The sequence below is a fragment of the Cryptotermes secundus genome, unplaced genomic scaffold, assembly GCF_002891405.2.
Source record: "Cryptotermes secundus unplaced genomic scaffold, Csec_1.0 scaffold152, whole genome shotgun sequence".
Classification (NCBI taxonomy): Eukaryota; Metazoa; Arthropoda; class Insecta; order Blattodea; family Kalotermitidae; genus Cryptotermes; species Cryptotermes secundus.
In genome coordinates, this window is record NW_019720705.1 from 118204 (window position 1) to 136695 (window position 18492).

The window sequence follows — 18492 nt, forward strand, 5'->3', positions numbered from 1 at the left end:
TCACCTTGAGAACAGTACAGTATTTACAGGTTTATCGAACAGAATGCAGAACGACCTTATTGACTCAATAAGTGGCGTAAATTTTGGTGAGTTGATTGCTATCAGTTCGTTTATTAGATACCACTGCTTCCCTTACCAAAAATAGTACCGCACGCCACTAGTGTGGTGAAATACGTAGAAAACGGCAGAGGAATTCTACGTTTTTTAAGTACAGTAAAACTTGGTTATAGCAACATCGGTTTCTGCGACACCTTGTCTATTGCGTCAAATATTCAATGGTTCGAACTAATTCCTCATAAAGCAACTGTTTTTATACCTTGCTTAGTACGACATGCACAAATGCATAAACCTCGTGTGTAACGTCATTTTCATTCCTGAATTTCTCTGATATGGACATTGAACGTAATTTAGAAAGTGTGTATTGGGAAAGTAACAGGAAACAGATGAAGATAACTGATTACTGTACTCGTATCTAGGTACAGTAAGGTACAACAATTGATGTAATCTACTGTAATTTGGTGAGTGGGCCTACCTTTAATATACAGTATTAGTGCGGTGTGTACTGTCAGTGAAAAGCGCTGTAATATGTCTTTGATATTACGCATTTGGGCAATTCCACGTTAATGTTACGTTAGTCTGTACTTAACTACGTATTTCACTAAAAATGCAACATTTTAACTCGGGTTTTGGTAGATTTTTACGTGACTAACATAAGGCTACTGTGGAAGTGCCCATTTCGGTTACGACATTCGTTTATAACGACACTATTTTTAGGTCCCTTTGAAGACGTTATAACCAAGTTCTACTGTATATGTTGGGGGCAAGATGGGACGGGACATACCTCGCTATTCCGTCATATTCATCGCGTTCCTTGTCTTGCCTTCTGAGACCTGGAAACATTTGTAGCCTAATGGTCATTTCGAGCATTAGTTACATTGAATCAAAGGAAATTATTGTTACGTTATTTTCTCGATAACGGAAAATCAGATAAAGCGGTAATTCCCCGCAATTAATGTTGGGCAATATTATCCATAAGGCAATTATGCACAATTACTTCACTTTTTTAAAAAGGAACAAGGCTAAGGAAATTTTCTCCAGTGTCGCCACCTGACAAGTCACTGTCACACGCAAGCTACCATTGTCGCTTATTGCGATGTTTCCTCCGAATGGTAGCTACCACCAGACCATAAGTCATTCTCCTGCATGCTACCTTCAGGAAAGATTTCTTGGGTCAGGAACAATATTCCAAATTAACTATCTGACTAATTTTATGGTATTATTTATGGACATTATGTCATTGGAGGCTACACCGAACTTCTACTTTTTAGGTTCCTACAACGGCCGCGCCATAGCTCAAGCGGTTAGTCGCTGGCTTCCCACCGCGACGGCCAGGGTTCGAGCCCGGGTCTGGTCAAATGGGATTTGTGATGGAGAAAGTGGGGCTGGGGCGGTTTTTCTCCGAGTATTTCGGTTTCCCCTGCCAATCCTCATGCCACCAAACCAAATTCTCCATCATTATAATCACCCGGGGCAGGTACAATAGGCCAATCAGTGGCTGCTGTGCCGAGTGGACCCACTAAGCGAATTTGAATTTGAGGTTCCTACAACCAGTAATACCAACATGATGGACGTGATGGATGCATGAAATTGTGAGATGAGGCCGACACTAGCGCCATCTATGTTGATCCTGAAATTAACTGTGAAGTTATTATGCTGCATTATCAACAGAATTTGAATATGCATAAAAACTTGTATTCCTATTTCTTCTCCTTTGATTTCCACTGTTCCATATCTTCTAATTTTAGTGAAAAACAAAGAGGAAACTGCTTTTATAAAGATTCAGCTTACTCGGTGGAGAAACTCACAATTAGAGAAAGCTAATAAAGTAAACACCAAACTATCCACTGTCACAAGGGATGCGTTCCTGAGGTGATTATGAATAAGTTCATGGACTCTAATAAATATGCTTATGTTATACACAGTAGGAATGAAGGTGCTGACCACGTGCTTCCAGCACAGTAATTTATGATTTATAGCTCTTTTAGTTTCACCTTACTCCTAAATATATGTTCTCCCAAGATAATTAGGTTCGTTTTTCAACTTAGAATATAATACAGGTTAAAAATGATCTTATATGTGTGTAGGGTGTGAGTTACTCTTTGCAGTCATTATGAAGAGTTCTATCTTATGGAACATAACGCTATGGCACAACTTCTTGTCCCTTCACTACACAGCCTTTCCTTTGATCCCTTGCCTTCAGTCCCAACTCCCAAAGGTGATATTTATGTCCTATCATCCACCAGACCCCATAGCAAAACATTGGTGTCCTCCACTGCAACTATTTCTATGCTTGCAAATTGACCTTCCACTTCCTTCCTAATGTCTGCAGTCCAACTGTCACCAGCAGTAGCCAACATCTTTGTTGTGAAAGAAACATCTTCTCCCCTGAGCTCTGTGAAAATAAATGTTTCTGATCATTCATCATCATCATTTCCTTTATTTTCCATATATCCATACAGGCAAAAATCCTAGGATGTGGAAATAGTCCATTTGATTATAGATGTATACATGTAATAGATAACATAAGTCACACAACTAAAATAACACACACCAGTTAACTAACATAGGTAATATATAAAAAAAAACAAGAGCTTATTACAATTGTAATTAACATAATTTAAAAAGTGCATTACTATGAAAACTTAAAATTAATATAATTTTCCCATAAATCAAAATACATTGATACAGGCCTCGTCATATACATACATACACATCCTCCACTTTCCATAAACATCCATACAGGGAACAAACCCAGGATGTGGAATTAGTATCAAACACATACACAAAGTCACACAAGTCACACCGCGAAGAGAACTCATGTATATATACTGTCGAAGTTCTTCCTTAAAGCCTAGCGCAAGACATTCTCTGCTAAGAAAACTTAATCTGGCTTCACTTTTAGAATTGAAACCCAGAAAAGGGAAACTGTATGAACATATTCAGAATAAGAAGAGTGTTATGTAATATTTGAGATCTACATGGAGCCACATACCAGAAGACTGCTTTCTTCAAGAAGAGTGTTGGTTGTGAACTCATAAAGAAAATAAAAAAGTTTGTGAAGCAGGCAGTGATCCATTGATGGAGATTCTTTCATCTTCTTTGGTTTAGAGGCACTCAGTATTTTGACAGCAATTATTAGGAACAACAGGCAGATGCCTAAGGGCAGGAAATTGAATTTTGAGTAGAAAATGTTGGCTTTGTCTCTCTTTAAATGTATCCCAAAATCCTGTATCCTTCTCCAGACGCTATTCTTCTTGCCATCTTGATGAACCTTGCAATCTGTCCTTATTACTGGCCTGTTGAGGACAGGCACGTTTGATGGACGTCAGTATTCTCTGAAGAAAATTTTTGTTTCACATTCGATGAAATGCCCATCAGAGAGAACTTAACTTGCAGTCAGAAGCTTGACTGCATTGAGGCTTTTGAAGATCAAGAAAGTCAGGGCAAGACACACAACAATGCAAATCATGCTCTAGTTCTCATGATCCATGGACTACATACAAACTAAACACAGCTGGTGGAAGCTCTGAGGCAGAGATGATTGTGCAGTTCTTGAAGGAAGCTCTTGACACCTCTCAGAATACTGGACTGAAGGTTGTTACCACTGTCTGTGATGTGGGCTCCAAACAATGTCAAGGTCTTGAAACTGTTGGCTGCCACCATAAAGGAACCATTCTTCAGATTTTATAATCAAGGAACTTCAAGGGTATGTGATCCTTCCCACCAATTGAAGTGCAGTTGAAAACTTCTTCTGAAGTACTGTGTGGAATTGAAATCTGAAAAACTGGGCAACTGACTTCCTCTTATCACTAGGTGGGAACACGTCTTGAAATTGTATGAACTTGACACACCCAGACCATTTTGTCAGCTGCGTTTGTATAAGCTGACAGACACCCACATCAACCCCATTGCACAGAGAACTATGAAAGTAAACTTAGTTGAACAAGTAAAGAGTCGTGATGTTGCAGCAAGCCTCAGTGCTTTGGTGGCTACAGGTAAGAATCACTGCTCTGTGTTCTATGAAATATTATATTCTGTTATGAAATACAGGTTATGTAGATTATGTCACAGATAGTAACACATTGTCATGTATTAGTGACTAGACATGGACTAGATGGTAACTGGATTGATTGAACACTTAGAACTAGAAACTACAAATAATTATAATGCTATAACTAATCTACATTCTTAAAAAGGCACTATAAATGACTGACTAACTAACTAACTAACTAGCTAACTAACTTGATGGAGTATATCAAGGTTCTGTTTTTGGACTCCTATTATTTTCATTGTTCATAAATGATTTGCCCCTAGCTATTCATGAGGTGAAGGTCATATTATTTGCTGATAATACAAATATACTACTTACTGACAATAATCTCTTATCATTAAATGAAAAAATCCTAAATATTAGGAATCAATTAGATAATTGGTTCCATGAAAATCATCTCATAATAAACACAGATAAGACTAAAGTATTATTCTTTCAGGGAAGAAGACCTACTCAAATCTATAGACCTGGTTTGGCTTAAATAATAAGGAAATAATTTATTCATCGAATGTAAAATTTTTGGGTATTTGTATTACTGAAAATCTAAGCTGGGCAACTCACACTCAATATGTATGGCAAAAGCTCAACAAGGCTCTTTATTTGATTAAATGGAGTAAGAACCTCTGCATTACAAGAGAATACGGTGGCAGAATTATTCTCTGCTACTTCGTGAACTCGGAGGAAAGGGGCTGGAACGTATAGGGTAGTGTGATGGACCAGCAAGGTAGACAAGGTGGACAAGGTAAACAAGCTAGACATGGTGGGCTATTGCAATAGTAGTTAACCTTCTTACCGACTGAGCTCTCGGAAGTGGAAACAGCTACTATACAGCAATATCCTGAACGTGGAGTAGTTGGCAGCATGATGCATTAGGTGCATTAGTGACGTGAACGATTGGGCCACGTGAAGGCCGCCAAGGCGGTTACGTTGCCAACTAGTAAAACTGGGTTCGTTGGGAACTGATTGGGAAGAAAGGTTTAGGGATAAGTGTGTTGGTTTATGGAACACTTTTCTTCCGTATTTATCAGTGATCCGTGTGAATAGTATCAAGCGGTATCAAGATCTATTAAGATTATCCACATTGTAAGCGGCGAAAAGCGGGATAAGCGGTGTCCTAACGGAAGGAGTATAGAAGTTGATGTGAAGCATGTGGTATGATTGACATCTTTTACAAGCACACGATAAATAGAAGTCCTGTGTGAGTAACTTCGATTTATTTATTACTGGTGAAATTAAATTGGGATTGCAAATATCCAGAAATATTTTCATGTCGGTCAAGAATTTGATTTTTTATCACAAATATATATTGTACTCTACTGTAACCGTCGGAAGAGTTACGTTGCTCAGATGGCTTAGATATTGCATGTGCTAGTGGTTAGTAATTTTAGGCAATTGGATACACATGCACTGAGCCATTTGTACCAGAGCGTAGGCACTGTGTGATTGAAACTGCAGTTGAAATGTTGAAATCACCCAGGTATTAATCAAATTCTGGCAGAACTGATCCAAGCGGAAGATGACATTTCGAATTGCTTCAACCGTGGAAGAAATGTTATTGTAGCTAATTACAAGAAGGATAAAATAGAATAATAATTGTAGAGACATGTAATTGTCAGTATGATATGAAATTTTATTAAGTGTTCTTTTCGCAAGTTTAACTACATACACAGACAAGTTATTGAGAATCATTGTGAGTTTCGATGTAATAGACAAGCTACCGATCCAATTTTTTCCATCTGTCAGGAACTGTGGGAAAAATGGGAGTACAGTGAGACAATACATCACCTATTTGTAGACTTCAAGTTAGGAAGGAAGTATTGTCAAGTGTTGTCTTGAGTTTAGTATGCCCATTAAACGAGTTAGACTAATTAAAATCTGTTTAAATGAGACCTAAAGTAAAATCCCTACAGGTAAACATTTGTCTTGTATGTTTGCTATACAAAGTGGTCTGAAATGAGGAGATTTGTTATTGCCATTACTTTTAAATGTTGTTTAAGATATGCCAGTAGGAAGGTCCAAGAAAACTAAATAAGATTGAAGTTGACTGGGACACAGCAGCTTCTGTTCTGTGGTGATGCCTTTCAGTTCAGAATCTTTTGTTTTCTCACATTTCATCTAAAGACATAAATATTGAAATACTGAATACTTTTAATTTTGCTTTTAGTTTTGTATGGTAGTGAAATTTGGGCTCAGACATTAAAGGCAAATATGGGCTGAGGATGTTGAGAGTGCAGGATGCTGAGGAGAGTATTTGAACCGAAGAGGGATTAGATAATAGGTTGGAGAAAACTTCATAATGAGGAGCTTTATAACTTGTACTCTTCTCCCAAGGGGGCACGCAGTAGCATAGTTGGTTGAGGCACTATGCTACAAGCCGGAAGGTCGCGGGTTCAAGTCCCAATGAGGTCATTGGATTTCCTCAATTGACCTAATCCTTCCAGCCGCACTAGGGCCCTGGGGTCGACTCAGCCTCTAACAGAAATGAGTACCAGGAATGAATTAAATAATTTTCCTGGGGAGTAAAGCATGGCTGGTGCATAAGGCTGACAACCTTACCGCCATCTTTGAGCTGATTGTCTAGATAATGTGGGACCCTCAACATCTCACAACCCTATGGGCCTTCATGGCCTGTTACAGGGATAGCTTTACTTTTTTTTACTTATTCTTCGCCCAAGTCAAGGAGGATGAGATGGGTAGAGAGTGTAGCATGAATGGGGAGAAGAGGTGTGCATATAAGATATTGATGAGAAAGCGAGAAGGAAAGACACCACTAGGAAGACCAAGATGTAGGTGGGTGGATAATATTAAGGTGTATCTTAAAGAGGATAGGGTGGTAAAGATTGGATTGATCTGCTTCAGGGTAGGGATCAGTGGAGGGCTCTTGTGAACACAGTAACAAGCCTTTGGGTTCCATAAAATGCTGGAAATTTCTTGAGTAGGTGCACAACTGACGGCTTCTCAAGAAGGGCTCAGTTCTGTGTAGTTAGTTAGCAACTTAACTTTCAGAAGGAGGATGAAATTTATGCTTGATTACAACTTACAGGTAGTAATGAATCCTGTAGAAGAATCATCTGTACCTAAGGGAAGAGGTCGTGGAATTTGGCAGCAAGGACAGAATCGCAAAGAGTTGCGGCGTCCACAAACAGAAAAGAGAATTGGTATGCAGGCCACTGAAGTGTTATATGTACATACAAGGAATTATAGTGCTGTTGCCAATCTCCACACTCTACAAATCACTAGAGCACTTGCTAAGTCTTCTCATTCTACTTTTGCTAGTCATTTGAGGGTCTTAACAATAAACCTCTCCCATTGGTAACCCCTTGGCATGGCCCACATAGAAGACACCTTTTCCAGTAATTCTTCTGTTGTTGTGTATGGATTCATGGCTGTGGGAACATGTTTGTTTGCAAAGGCAGTACTCAGTAATGGTTGCATGTATTATTTGCATATTGAGAATCTGTTGTCTAGCCGCAACCGTTGTTTTGTTGTTTGTTTTGCTGTTGTTACCTAGCAACGGGTCTCTGCATGGCCATAACCAACGTAGGGCGTTATCAGAATGGAATTCGTTCAAGATAACTGTTTAAAAGCTTTTATTTAACCTATTTGTTTCCTATGTTTGGTAAAACTCGCATCACTGAAAGTATTCTTTTTCAGGGTTTGTACAACATAAGGAAGGTGTCTCGTCTTTCTTTCTGTCTATCTGTGATCTCGTACTAACACCTAAACTCGTATACAGATTTCTTGAAACTTTGTGTGTGAGACTGTAATTAAACAGTGTCATTGCATAATTTTTGTTATTCTTCTGTTACTTCTTTTCTCATAGGTGTAATGCTTTTTTCCAGCTACCATGCGTTGATGTATGTGGGCAATCTTGTGATAAGATGTATTGTGTTAATGGTGCACATGAATGTAAATTAGCTTAACACTAGTAGTTGTATTGTTCGTAATATTCAAGTTGCTGTGTGTTGATTTATATTTCTTGCGTCAGGTATTGCAGTGAACAGTAATAATGTTCAACTTGATCCAGATGCTGAAGAGAACATATCAAAGACTTCAAAATTATCTGTTAATGCTGAAGAATTTTATCCAAGAAATGTTATATCTCAGCAGCCAGAAGAATCTTACAGTTCTTCTTTGCAATGTGAAGAGGTGAGACATCCATATGTAATTTATATACCACTTAAATAAACATCTCAAACTGTGCTGCTAGTGTGAATCATAGCACATTTCAGATGCACATGAGCACTGCTATGTTTTTCTTTTCAGGATGACATTGCATTGTAACATAAACAGGATTGGAGTGTAATACTGTATTGTTTAGTGGTTTAGTTTGCGGTAGCAGCTTTGAAGGAGCAACTTATTGCCATGCTTGTAGACTGTTGGCGTACTATATTGTCACTTTTATGGATGGTGCTTCAATATATTTTGACCTTATAAGGTTATTAACTTGTACTCTTCTCCAAGTATAATTAGAATGATAAAGTCAATGAGAATGAGGTGGGCAGGGCATGTAGCATGAATGGGGAGAAGAGGAACACATATAGGATGTTGATGGGAAAGCCAGAAGGAAAAAGACCAGTGGGAAGACCAAGGTATAGGTGGGTGGACAGTACTAAAATGGATCTTAGAGAGATGGGATTGGATGGTATGGATTGGATTGATCTGGCTCAGTATAGGGACCAGTGGAGGGCTCTTGTGAACACGGTAACGAACCTTCGGGTTCCATAAAATACTGGGAAATTCTTGAGTAGCTGCAGAATTGGCATCTCCTCAAGAGGGCTCAGCTCCATAAGTAAGTAAGTAAGTAATTAAGAAACTTATCAGTTAAATAATTTTATGTAATTATTGCACTTGATTGCTTTTTCTACTTAATTGTTCTATAATTTGGTTACAGTCAGTTCCAGTTATTGTTGAATTTTATTGAAATTGGTTAAAACAGTTCAAGCACCCACCTTGCCTTTTGACCTTTCATGTCGCAGTTTCTTCTTTATTGGCGATGATGGTGATTTCCAGGTGGTCAATTGTCGCTTCAGTTGCAGAACATAAAGAAAACACCATGTTTCATCTTTTGTAATGATCTGGTTGACAGATGTCTCATCTTTGTCAGCACTACTGATACAAATCACCACAAATGGTCTTGTGATTGAGACGTTGGTCTTGTGTCAGGACGCGTGGAACACAGTTCTGGGTAACACATGACATGTTCAGGTCATCAGTGAGAATTTTGTGGGATGTACCATGGCTTATCCCTACTGCTGCTGTGGTATCATCTATCAATTGGGAGCAGTTGGCACGTACCAACGTTGCAACTTCTTTGATCTTGTGTTCAGTTCTGACCGTCTCTTGGCCGACCACTACGCTCATAAGCCAAACTGTCTCACCCCTGCGCAAAATGTTGGTACCACTTTAACACGGCACTGTGGCCCAAAGCTTATTCGCTGTACACTTGCTTCATCATGTTAAACATTTTGCTAGGGGATTTGCCCATTGTTCAGACTGCCACATCTTTGATTTCCACCACTCGCATTTAACTTCAGTTCACAATAGAGGCCATAGTTCTGCTTACACTGTTTGCACACAACTGCCTCTTGCTGTGACGAGATGTGAACTGACAGGGCATCATATTGTGCTTCAACCTATCCACTGTAGTGCAGTGCAACGATGCTTTGCGGTCAGTCCACTAACTTATTGACTATGGTTGTATAATATTTGCAATAACCCATCCCTCACAGTGTTGGGTTTCATCCATTGATATCCACACTTGAATGTTATCTTGAATGTTATCTCTAATGTTTTCAATTGTAAGATCGTAACACTGCTTCACGTAATTTTTGCACACAGTAGATTGATCTGGCACTTTGCACTTGTACACTTCTTTGTGAAGTTTCTCAAAGTAGGATTGGTTAGTTTCCAAAGCGGACTATCTGCCGCAAGGCAGAGGAGAACTGTGAGAAATTATTTTTAAAAAAATTACAAAGCAATTTACGAAAAGGAGCACTTTTTGTGGTTTTAATTTTAATATTCTCTTTGTGTATATTAATGTTCAGATGATGAAGCACTTGAAAGCGCTTATCACAACCAACTGTTTTTTCACATGCTCAGCAATAAGAAATTTTTTTATCGGTAGTAATCATTTCTCCTTCGAATTCCTGCGGATACAGCTGTAACTTAGTTTTCTGATTTACTTTCACTTTTGGCTTGGCTACAGAGAGCTAAACAAACTTAACCACAGACTAGTCGCCACTAGTGTGAATGACCTACAGTTCCACATGAAGAAGCATAGTGAACCTGATGGAGACTTCAGAAACAAACAAATGAAGTCCATTATCGGTCGAATAGTATTACTTCAATATTGAGGAGCGAACATACTGTCCATGGTTTGCATCTTAATCCTCGAGGCAAGGACAAGCTGACGCGACTCATTGCAGAGAGCATTAAGGGCAGACACGTTCCAGTTGTCATGGGTGTTCAGAATCATTTTTAGGATAAAGAGTGCAAGTAAAGTTTATCAAGTAAAAGAAATTGCAAAAGAAACTAATCTTTCAGACAGTAATGTAAGTGAACCAATAGAAATCGGAAAAGGTAATTGCAGTCTACTAAATTCAATTAATTATAAAGTACTAAGAATATTCCATCAGAATATAAGAGGATTGAGAAACAAAACAAATGAACTAATAAGTTCCATGAATTCAAATCTTCCACACATACTGTGCCTTACTGAACGTCACATGAAACAGCTGGAATTAGAACATCTTCACTTAGAAAATTATAATTTAGGTGCTAGATACTGTAGGAAAACACTGGAGAAAGGAGGAGTGAGTATTTTTGTACACGAAAACCTAAAATTTACTAAAATAAATTTAGAAGATTATTGCAAAGACCAGGATCTGGAAGCATGTGCTCTAAAGTTAGACTCTCCTTTTTCTAATATTTGTATACTGACTTTATATAGAGCCCCATCTGGAAACTTCGATCACTTTATAAATAGATTAGAAACCATCCTAAATGTACTGCATAGTTCAAAAGTTGAATTTATAATTTGTGGTGATATAAATATAAACTATCTCATCGACAGTAATAGGAAACTAAATTTAGACTCTTTGTTATCATCTTACAATCTCTCCAGTACTGTTAACTTTCCCACAAGAGTTCAAAATAATTCTAGTTCAGCGATAGATAATATATTCATTGATAACTCAAAATTAAGAGACTATACTGTAGGACCCTTTATAAATGGCTTATCCGATCATGATGCTCAACTCATAGAAATAAATAATATTGACCTTCAGCCCAGTAATCAACAATATCAAACAGTAAGGAAAATCAACAAGCATACGATGGCAGATTTTGTCACAAAATTAAGTAATGAATCATGGGACAATGTATTTGACAGCAATAATATTGATTCTAAATTTAATTGCTTTCTGAACACATACTTGAGGATCTTTTATTCAAGCTTTCCCTTAAAAATAGTCAAAAATGAAAATAAAAACAAATCCACCTGGATAACAATTGGAATAAAAACTTCATGTAAACACAAAAGACAACTATATTTGGCCAGTAGGGACAGTAATGATCCAAGACTAAAAAGTCACTACAAAATGTACTGTAAAATTTTGTCAAAAGTCATTAAAGAAGCCAAACAGAATAACTATAACAGCCAAATTCTAAAATCAAACAATAAAATTAAAACCACCTGGGATATTGTGAAAGTTGAATCAGGAAAGAAATCTGTTAATGAAGACGTACAAAGTTTGAATATTGAAGGGAAGTCCACTAACAATCCACAAGCTATCGCAAGTGCATTTAATGAATATTTCCTTTCATTAGCTGAGAAAACATATTCCAATAACAACAATACTAATAATAATAATAATAATAATAATAATAATAATAATAATAATAATAATCCAATATACTATCTGTCTCGTGCCTTTAACAATTCATTTCCAAATATCAATCTCAAATTCTCAACAAGGAAGGAAATTGAAAACATTATTAAATCCCTTAAGCCCAAAAATTCACATGGATATGATGAAATCTCTACCAAATTACTTAAAGCAAGCTCTGTTTACATCAGTTCACCCTTGAATCATCTATGTAATAAATCTTTATCATCAGGTACTTTTCCTCAACGCTTAAAATACGCTGTAATGAAACCACTTTTTAAAAAAGGAGAGAGAAAATGCATCTCTAATTACAGACCAATATCCATATTGACTTCATTCTCAAAAGTCTTTGAAAAAGTTATGTATAATAGACTACTTGAACACTTAAATTCTAACAACATATTAGTCAAAGAGCAATTTGGATTTAGGAAAGACCTAACAACAGAAAAAGCAACCTATGAACTAACTAACGATATTTTAAGTGCTCTCAATGACAGATTAATTGTGGGAGGGATTTTCTGTGATCTAGCAAAAGCTTTCGATTGTGTTAATCATGATATCTTACTATCGAAATTAAATTTCTATGGAATAACTGGCAAAGCTAATGAATGGATCAAATCATACCTCAAAAACAGGTATCAAAGAGTTGAAATAAATAATAAAAACTCCAGTCATAATGCATTTTCAAACTGGGGAATTATAAAGCACGGTGTTCCACAAGGATCAATTTTAGGTCCCTTACTTTTTCTTCTCTACATAAATGATCTATCTAAAACCATCAACAATAAATCTAAACCAATTCTATATGCAGATGACACTAGTATAATATTTAAGAACTCTAAATTTGAAAACTTTAAAAATGACATAAATATTGTATTTGAAGCCTTAAACAGATGGTTCGAAGCCAATTTACTCTCATTAAATTTTGATAAAACCCATTACATATCATTCACAACTAAAAACAACCACCAAATTGATCTGGACATCAGTTATGCCAACAAATTAATCTGTAAAGTACTTGATACAAAATTCCTTGGAATACATGTAGACAGTACACTGTCTTGGAAAATACATATTGAACAAATTATACCTAAATTAAATGCAGCTTGCTATGCGATGAGATCAATTAAGCCTTTTATGTCACAGGAAACATTGAAGATGGTTTACCATGCCTACTTTCATTCTATTATGAACTATGGATTAATATTTTGGGGGAACTCTTCACATAGTGTAATAATTTTTAAAATACAAAAGAATATAATTAGAATCATTACAGGATGTAGAAGTAGAGATTCATGTAGAGAATTATTTAAGAAATTAAAAATTCTACCTCTTCAATCGCAATACATATTATCGCTTCTCTTATTTGTTGTTTACAACAAAGATAAATTCAAATTAAATTCTGATGTCTATAACATGAATACTAGACAAAAATATAACTTCCACCTACCCTCATCAACTTTATCAGTATATCAAAAAGGAGTCTACTTTACTGGCATAAAAGTGTTCAACAATCTGCCACAAAGTATTAAAAAAGTGAATTGTATGTGACCCACTGTTGTTAATTCTGTTCTGAGAAGTGAATTGTTATACAGTGAAACACAAGTAGTTGGACTTGCAATGAAAAGTGAATGCTATTTGATAGCCTATCCCTGTTTCTATATGTACAGGCTGGGGCGCACAAACTTCCTTTTTTGAAGGCGAATAAAAGAAAAATTATTGCTGATAGAAAAAATTTATGTTTAGCTAATGAAAGAACATACTTTAAAGTTTTAAATCATGTAGTTTGAAACAAAATATCTTGAAGGTGGTGGCCACCATTCTGTATGGACTGATGCAACCATTTTCTGAAGTTCTCCTCCACACGTTCCAACATGTGCACCGGAATTTGGGCTGCTTCCTGCCGAATAACATTCTTCAGCTGAAGGAGGTTTGTGGGGCGATGTTTAAAAACCTCTGCCTTGAGGTATCCCCATAAAAAAATCACAGGATGTTAGATGAGGTGGGTGCGCTGCCCATGGGATGTCACCTTGAAGCAAGATGAGCTGTCCGGGGAACTGTCATCGAAGCTCGGGCTGTGTGGGCCTTGGCACCATCCTGTTGGAACCAGAAATTTCCTAGATGCAGTTCTTCAAGAGCGTGTTCGAAAAAGTTTTTAATCATGTCCCCATACCGCTGTGAATTGACAGTAACTGCATGATTGTCTTCTTCAAAAAAATAAGGGCCAATAACTCCAACTCTTGACAACGCACACCATACTGTCACCTTATCACAGTGAAGTGGCCTCTCATGGAGCTCTCTGGGATTGTTACCACTCCAATAGTGCACATTCTGCTTGTTGACATATCCAGATAGGTGCAAATGTGCCTCATCACTAAAGAAAACAAGTGCATCAGGGGCCAAAGTTTCCAATAACGTTTCACACACCTTTATTTGGTTCTAGAAATCACATGGTGACAATTCTTGCACAACAACCATCTTATAGGGATGGAAATTAAGATGTTCGTGAAGATTTCAGCGCATTGAACAATTGGATATGTCTAGGGTGACTGCATGTTTGCGAGCGGAGCGTCTTGGAGATCTCAAAATCGACTGTCAAACTGCCTCCACATTTTCTGGCGTCGTAACAGTCCGTTGTCATCCTGATAATTTTTTCACCACACTCCCAGTTGTCCTAAAGTTCTCTACCCACAAAACAATTGATTTATGGTCAGAAACTGGACCTCTGGGCTTAATTCCGAAGTGAGTGTGGAACGCACGCTGCACCGCCACACAGGAATGATTGTTCGAAAAATAGACTTTGACAGTAAACGCACGCTGCTCACTCGTCCACCTCGTTTCCTACTAATGGGTATTAGACAGAAACTTCCACAACTGCTGCATTTGCCGAGCTTATCCCCACTTTTCTGTGACCTCCCTTCCCTTCACAATGCGTCTTCACAAAAAGGAAATTTCTGTGCCCCACCCTGCATATAGGCATATTTCAGGCAGGAGATTGGGATTTGTTGATTCACATGGTTTGCAGATATTTTGATACTTATGTATTAACCAGTGATTCAAAGAATTTTCAGGCAACTTCTGTGTCTGTTTTACAAGGTTTGTGTAGGAAAGAAAATTAGAACAATAAAGAGCACTGTCTTCTAGGATATGGAACCATTTACTCTGATAGAATTTCACAGATGTTTCAAAAGAATATAATGTATCCATTTTCAGAGTAAAAAATAAGGCATGCAACAAGCTAGAAGCAAGCAGCAGATGGCCAACTTGGAGATGGAATATCTCCCTCCAAAACATCATCAAACCTTTACTATATGGCACAGCATAACATCCCAGAAGATAGTCCTCTCTCTAGTAATTACTGTGGGAACCTCAGACATGATAATTACATTTCAGTTTCTCACTGCCGGTATTGGTTGATTGTTTCCAGAATGATGTTGAAAGGATCCTTCCTGTTGATTGATTCTGCTAGTAAGCTCAGCCAAGTAGGACTCTTCATGGTGACTTTCAGTGCCTTGATGCTTTGACTTAAGCCATTTTCTCTGCCCCAAAATCCATTTCACCTTTTCGGTGTGTATGCCACTTGTTGGATCAGATCTTTTGGATTCGTCAGATATTTTAGAAAAAATGGGAGTACGATGAGACAGTACATCAGCTATTCATAGACTTCAAGAAAGCCTACGATTCAGTTAGGAGGGAAGTATTGTACAATATTCTGATAGAGTTTGGGATACCCATGAAACTAGTTAGGTTGATTAAAATGTGTTTAAATGAAACGTATAGTAAAGTCCGTGTAGGTAAACATTTGTCTGATAAATTTCCTATCCAGAATGGTCTAAAACAAGGAGATGCTTTATTGCCACTACTTTTCAACTTTGCCTTAGAATATGCAATTAGGAAGGTCCAGGGAAGTCAGGTGGGACTGAAACTAAACGGGACACATCAGCTGTTGGTCTACGCCAATGATGCGAATCTACTGGGTGATAATGTAGATACCATAAAGAAAAACACACAAACTTTAATTGACGCAAGTAAAGAGGTTGGTTTAGGAGTAAACACAGAGAAAACTAAGTATACGTTACTGTCTCATCACCAAAATGCAGGGCAAAATCACGACATAAAGATAGGAAACAGATGTTTTGAAAATGTGGCACAGTTCAGATATTTGGGAACAATGATAACAGATTGAAACCTGATTCAGGAGGAAATTAAGAGGCAATTGAACTCGGGTAATGTTTGCTACCATTCAGTCCAGAACCTTTTGTCTTCTCGTCTGTTGTCCAAAAACATAAAAATTAGAATATACAAAACTATAATTTTGCCTGTGGTTCTGTATGGGTGTGAAACTTGGTCTCTGACATTAAGGGAGGAACATAGACTGAGGGTGTTTGAGAACAGGGTGTTGAGGAGAATATTTGGACTGAAGAGAGATGAAGTCGCAGGAGGTTGGAGAAAACTGCATAATGAGGAGCTTCATAACTTGTACTCTTGTCCAAGTATAATTAGAATGATCAAGTCAAGGAGGATGAGGTGGGCAGGTCATGTAGCACGAATGGGGGAGACGAGGAATGCATGTAGGATATTGGTGGGAAAGCCAGAAGGAAAGATACCACAGGGAAGACCAAGGCGTAGGTGGGTGGACAATATTAGAATGAATCTTTGAGAGAGATGATGGGATGGTATGGATTGGATAGATCTGGCTCAGGATAGGGACCAGTGGAGGGCTCTTGTGAACGTGGTGATGAAACTTCGGGTTCCATAAAATGCTGGGAAATTCTTGAGTAGCTGCAGAATTGGCGGCTCCGCAAGAAGGGCTCAGCTCCATGAGTAAGTAAGTAAGTAAGTAAATGCCACTTGTTGGATCAGCAAAGTTGTGCTTGTGGTTGCTGAAGCTGCGCATTCCACATTCTTTGTTCTGTATCTACACCAGCTATTTGAATAGACAAGGGAGGTTTCTTTGACATGCTTCATGATAACAGTAATAAGTGTACCAGCATTTGAGAGTGACACTTTCACCAAGAAACATTCTTTGTCTTATATGTGCATCAACTATCTGAATAGATAATGGAGCTTTCTTCGACATTCTCGCAATGCCAGTAATAAGTGGAGTCTACTGGCATTTTTATTCAACACTTTCACCAAGAGACACACTCTTTCCTGTGTCTGAAATCCACCTGCAGTACTCTTTGTACATTATGCAGGTAGCACTTGATGAATATTGTTCTTGCACTTTGCAAAGGCACTTCCATCAGCCTCCACAAGATTGCTTGGGTCACCTGTTAATATGTAAGTACTGATATTTTGAACTGGGTTTGTTCTCCATATGAGATAAAATACATAAGTTTACTCTGGTGCTGTATGTAACCACAGCTTTAACTTTTAAGAGTGTCTTCATCCAATATCTTGTGCTTTGTCAGAATAAAAGTATTTGATTTGTAGGTGCCCCATCAAAACATGCTGCCATTCCAAATGACAGTCATTCCAAACTGGTCACTTGGACAGGGAAACCTGCAAAGCAGACTTTATTCTAACTGGTCATCTCTGGCCTCTTGTTCAGTTATTAAGGTTTGTCAGGCTTGTTAGTTTGTGCATGGATGGAAAGTTTGTTGTTAGTAGGTTTGCAGATTTTTGGTGTGCCAGTAATAAATGTCTTAATCCACATAAACAGTTAACCAAACATAGTAGAAAATTCTAGACTATGTTAGTGCTGCACCATTCTCAAGTGGTTATGAATTTATATTGTGCCTTGACCAGTTTTCAGTTTGCTACTTTTCTTATGTTGGTGTATTAATTTATACTAATTGATATCAAGGTGTGTGTGATGTTTGTACTTGCAGGTGTGCAGCAGATCATAATACCATTAAATCATTAATATACAGTCGTTATAGATATCTGACACTCACATGCTTCCAAGTGTGTAGTACTGTTTGCATTGAACCTTAAAGTTGTATTAGACCACACACACACACACAGAGCGAGTTGGCTGAATTAGTAGCATTTATATTCAGAAAATGCCTGATATATGTAAGTAAGTCAATAAGTAAGTTACAAATGGATATAGAACTTAAACAAATAAGAGTACTGATTTGAAAAATGCTTTTATTTCTCAACATAATCTCCCTGTACATTGAGGCACTTGTCCCATCGTTTCACAAGCCCCTGAAAACCAGCAAATTAAAATTCTTTGGGCTGCTGTTGGAACCAGGCCCTCACTTCCCTTTCTATAGCATCGTTGGGAAAATGTTCAGCCGAAAGATGATGTTTAAGAGGACCGAACAAATGGAAGTTGCTTGGAGCAAGGTCTGGGTTATACCGAGGATGCCCGAGGATTTCCCACTTGAAATGTCACAGCATCTCATTTGTCTTGTTGGCAGTATGGGAATGTGTGTTGTCATACAAGAGCAACATGGCTGGTTCCGACAGCAGCCCAAAGAATTTTATGCTGCTGGTTTTCAGGGACTTGTGAAATGATGGGACAAGTGCCTCAATGTACAG

The 18492-nt window shown here is 37.8% G+C and overlaps 1 protein-coding gene across 5 annotated transcripts in view; it reads left to right on the forward strand.

The window, feature by feature from the left end:
* The first annotated feature begins 5001 nt into the window (after positions 1-5001).
* The window catches only part of LOC111871194 (polyadenylate-binding protein-interacting protein 1), a 36067-nt gene continuing 22576 nt past the window's right edge, over positions 5002-18492 (forward strand). For 2 of the 5 annotated variants that reach the window (XM_023864107.2, XM_023864133.2), the window contains exons 1-4: positions 5002-5309; positions 7155-7269; positions 8100-8260; positions 17437-17562. In XM_023864107.2, the coding sequence (XP_023719875.1) occupies positions 7161-7269; positions 8100-8260; positions 17437-17562 (396 nt within the window). In that variant the 5' untranslated portion in view covers positions 5002-5309; positions 7155-7160. Of the gene's footprint in view, positions 5310-5342; positions 5486-5522; positions 5589-7154; positions 7270-8099; positions 8261-17436; positions 17563-18492 lie in introns of those variants that run through there. The other 3 variants (XM_023864126.2, XM_023864117.1, XM_023864140.2) reach the window with 3 other exon arrangements.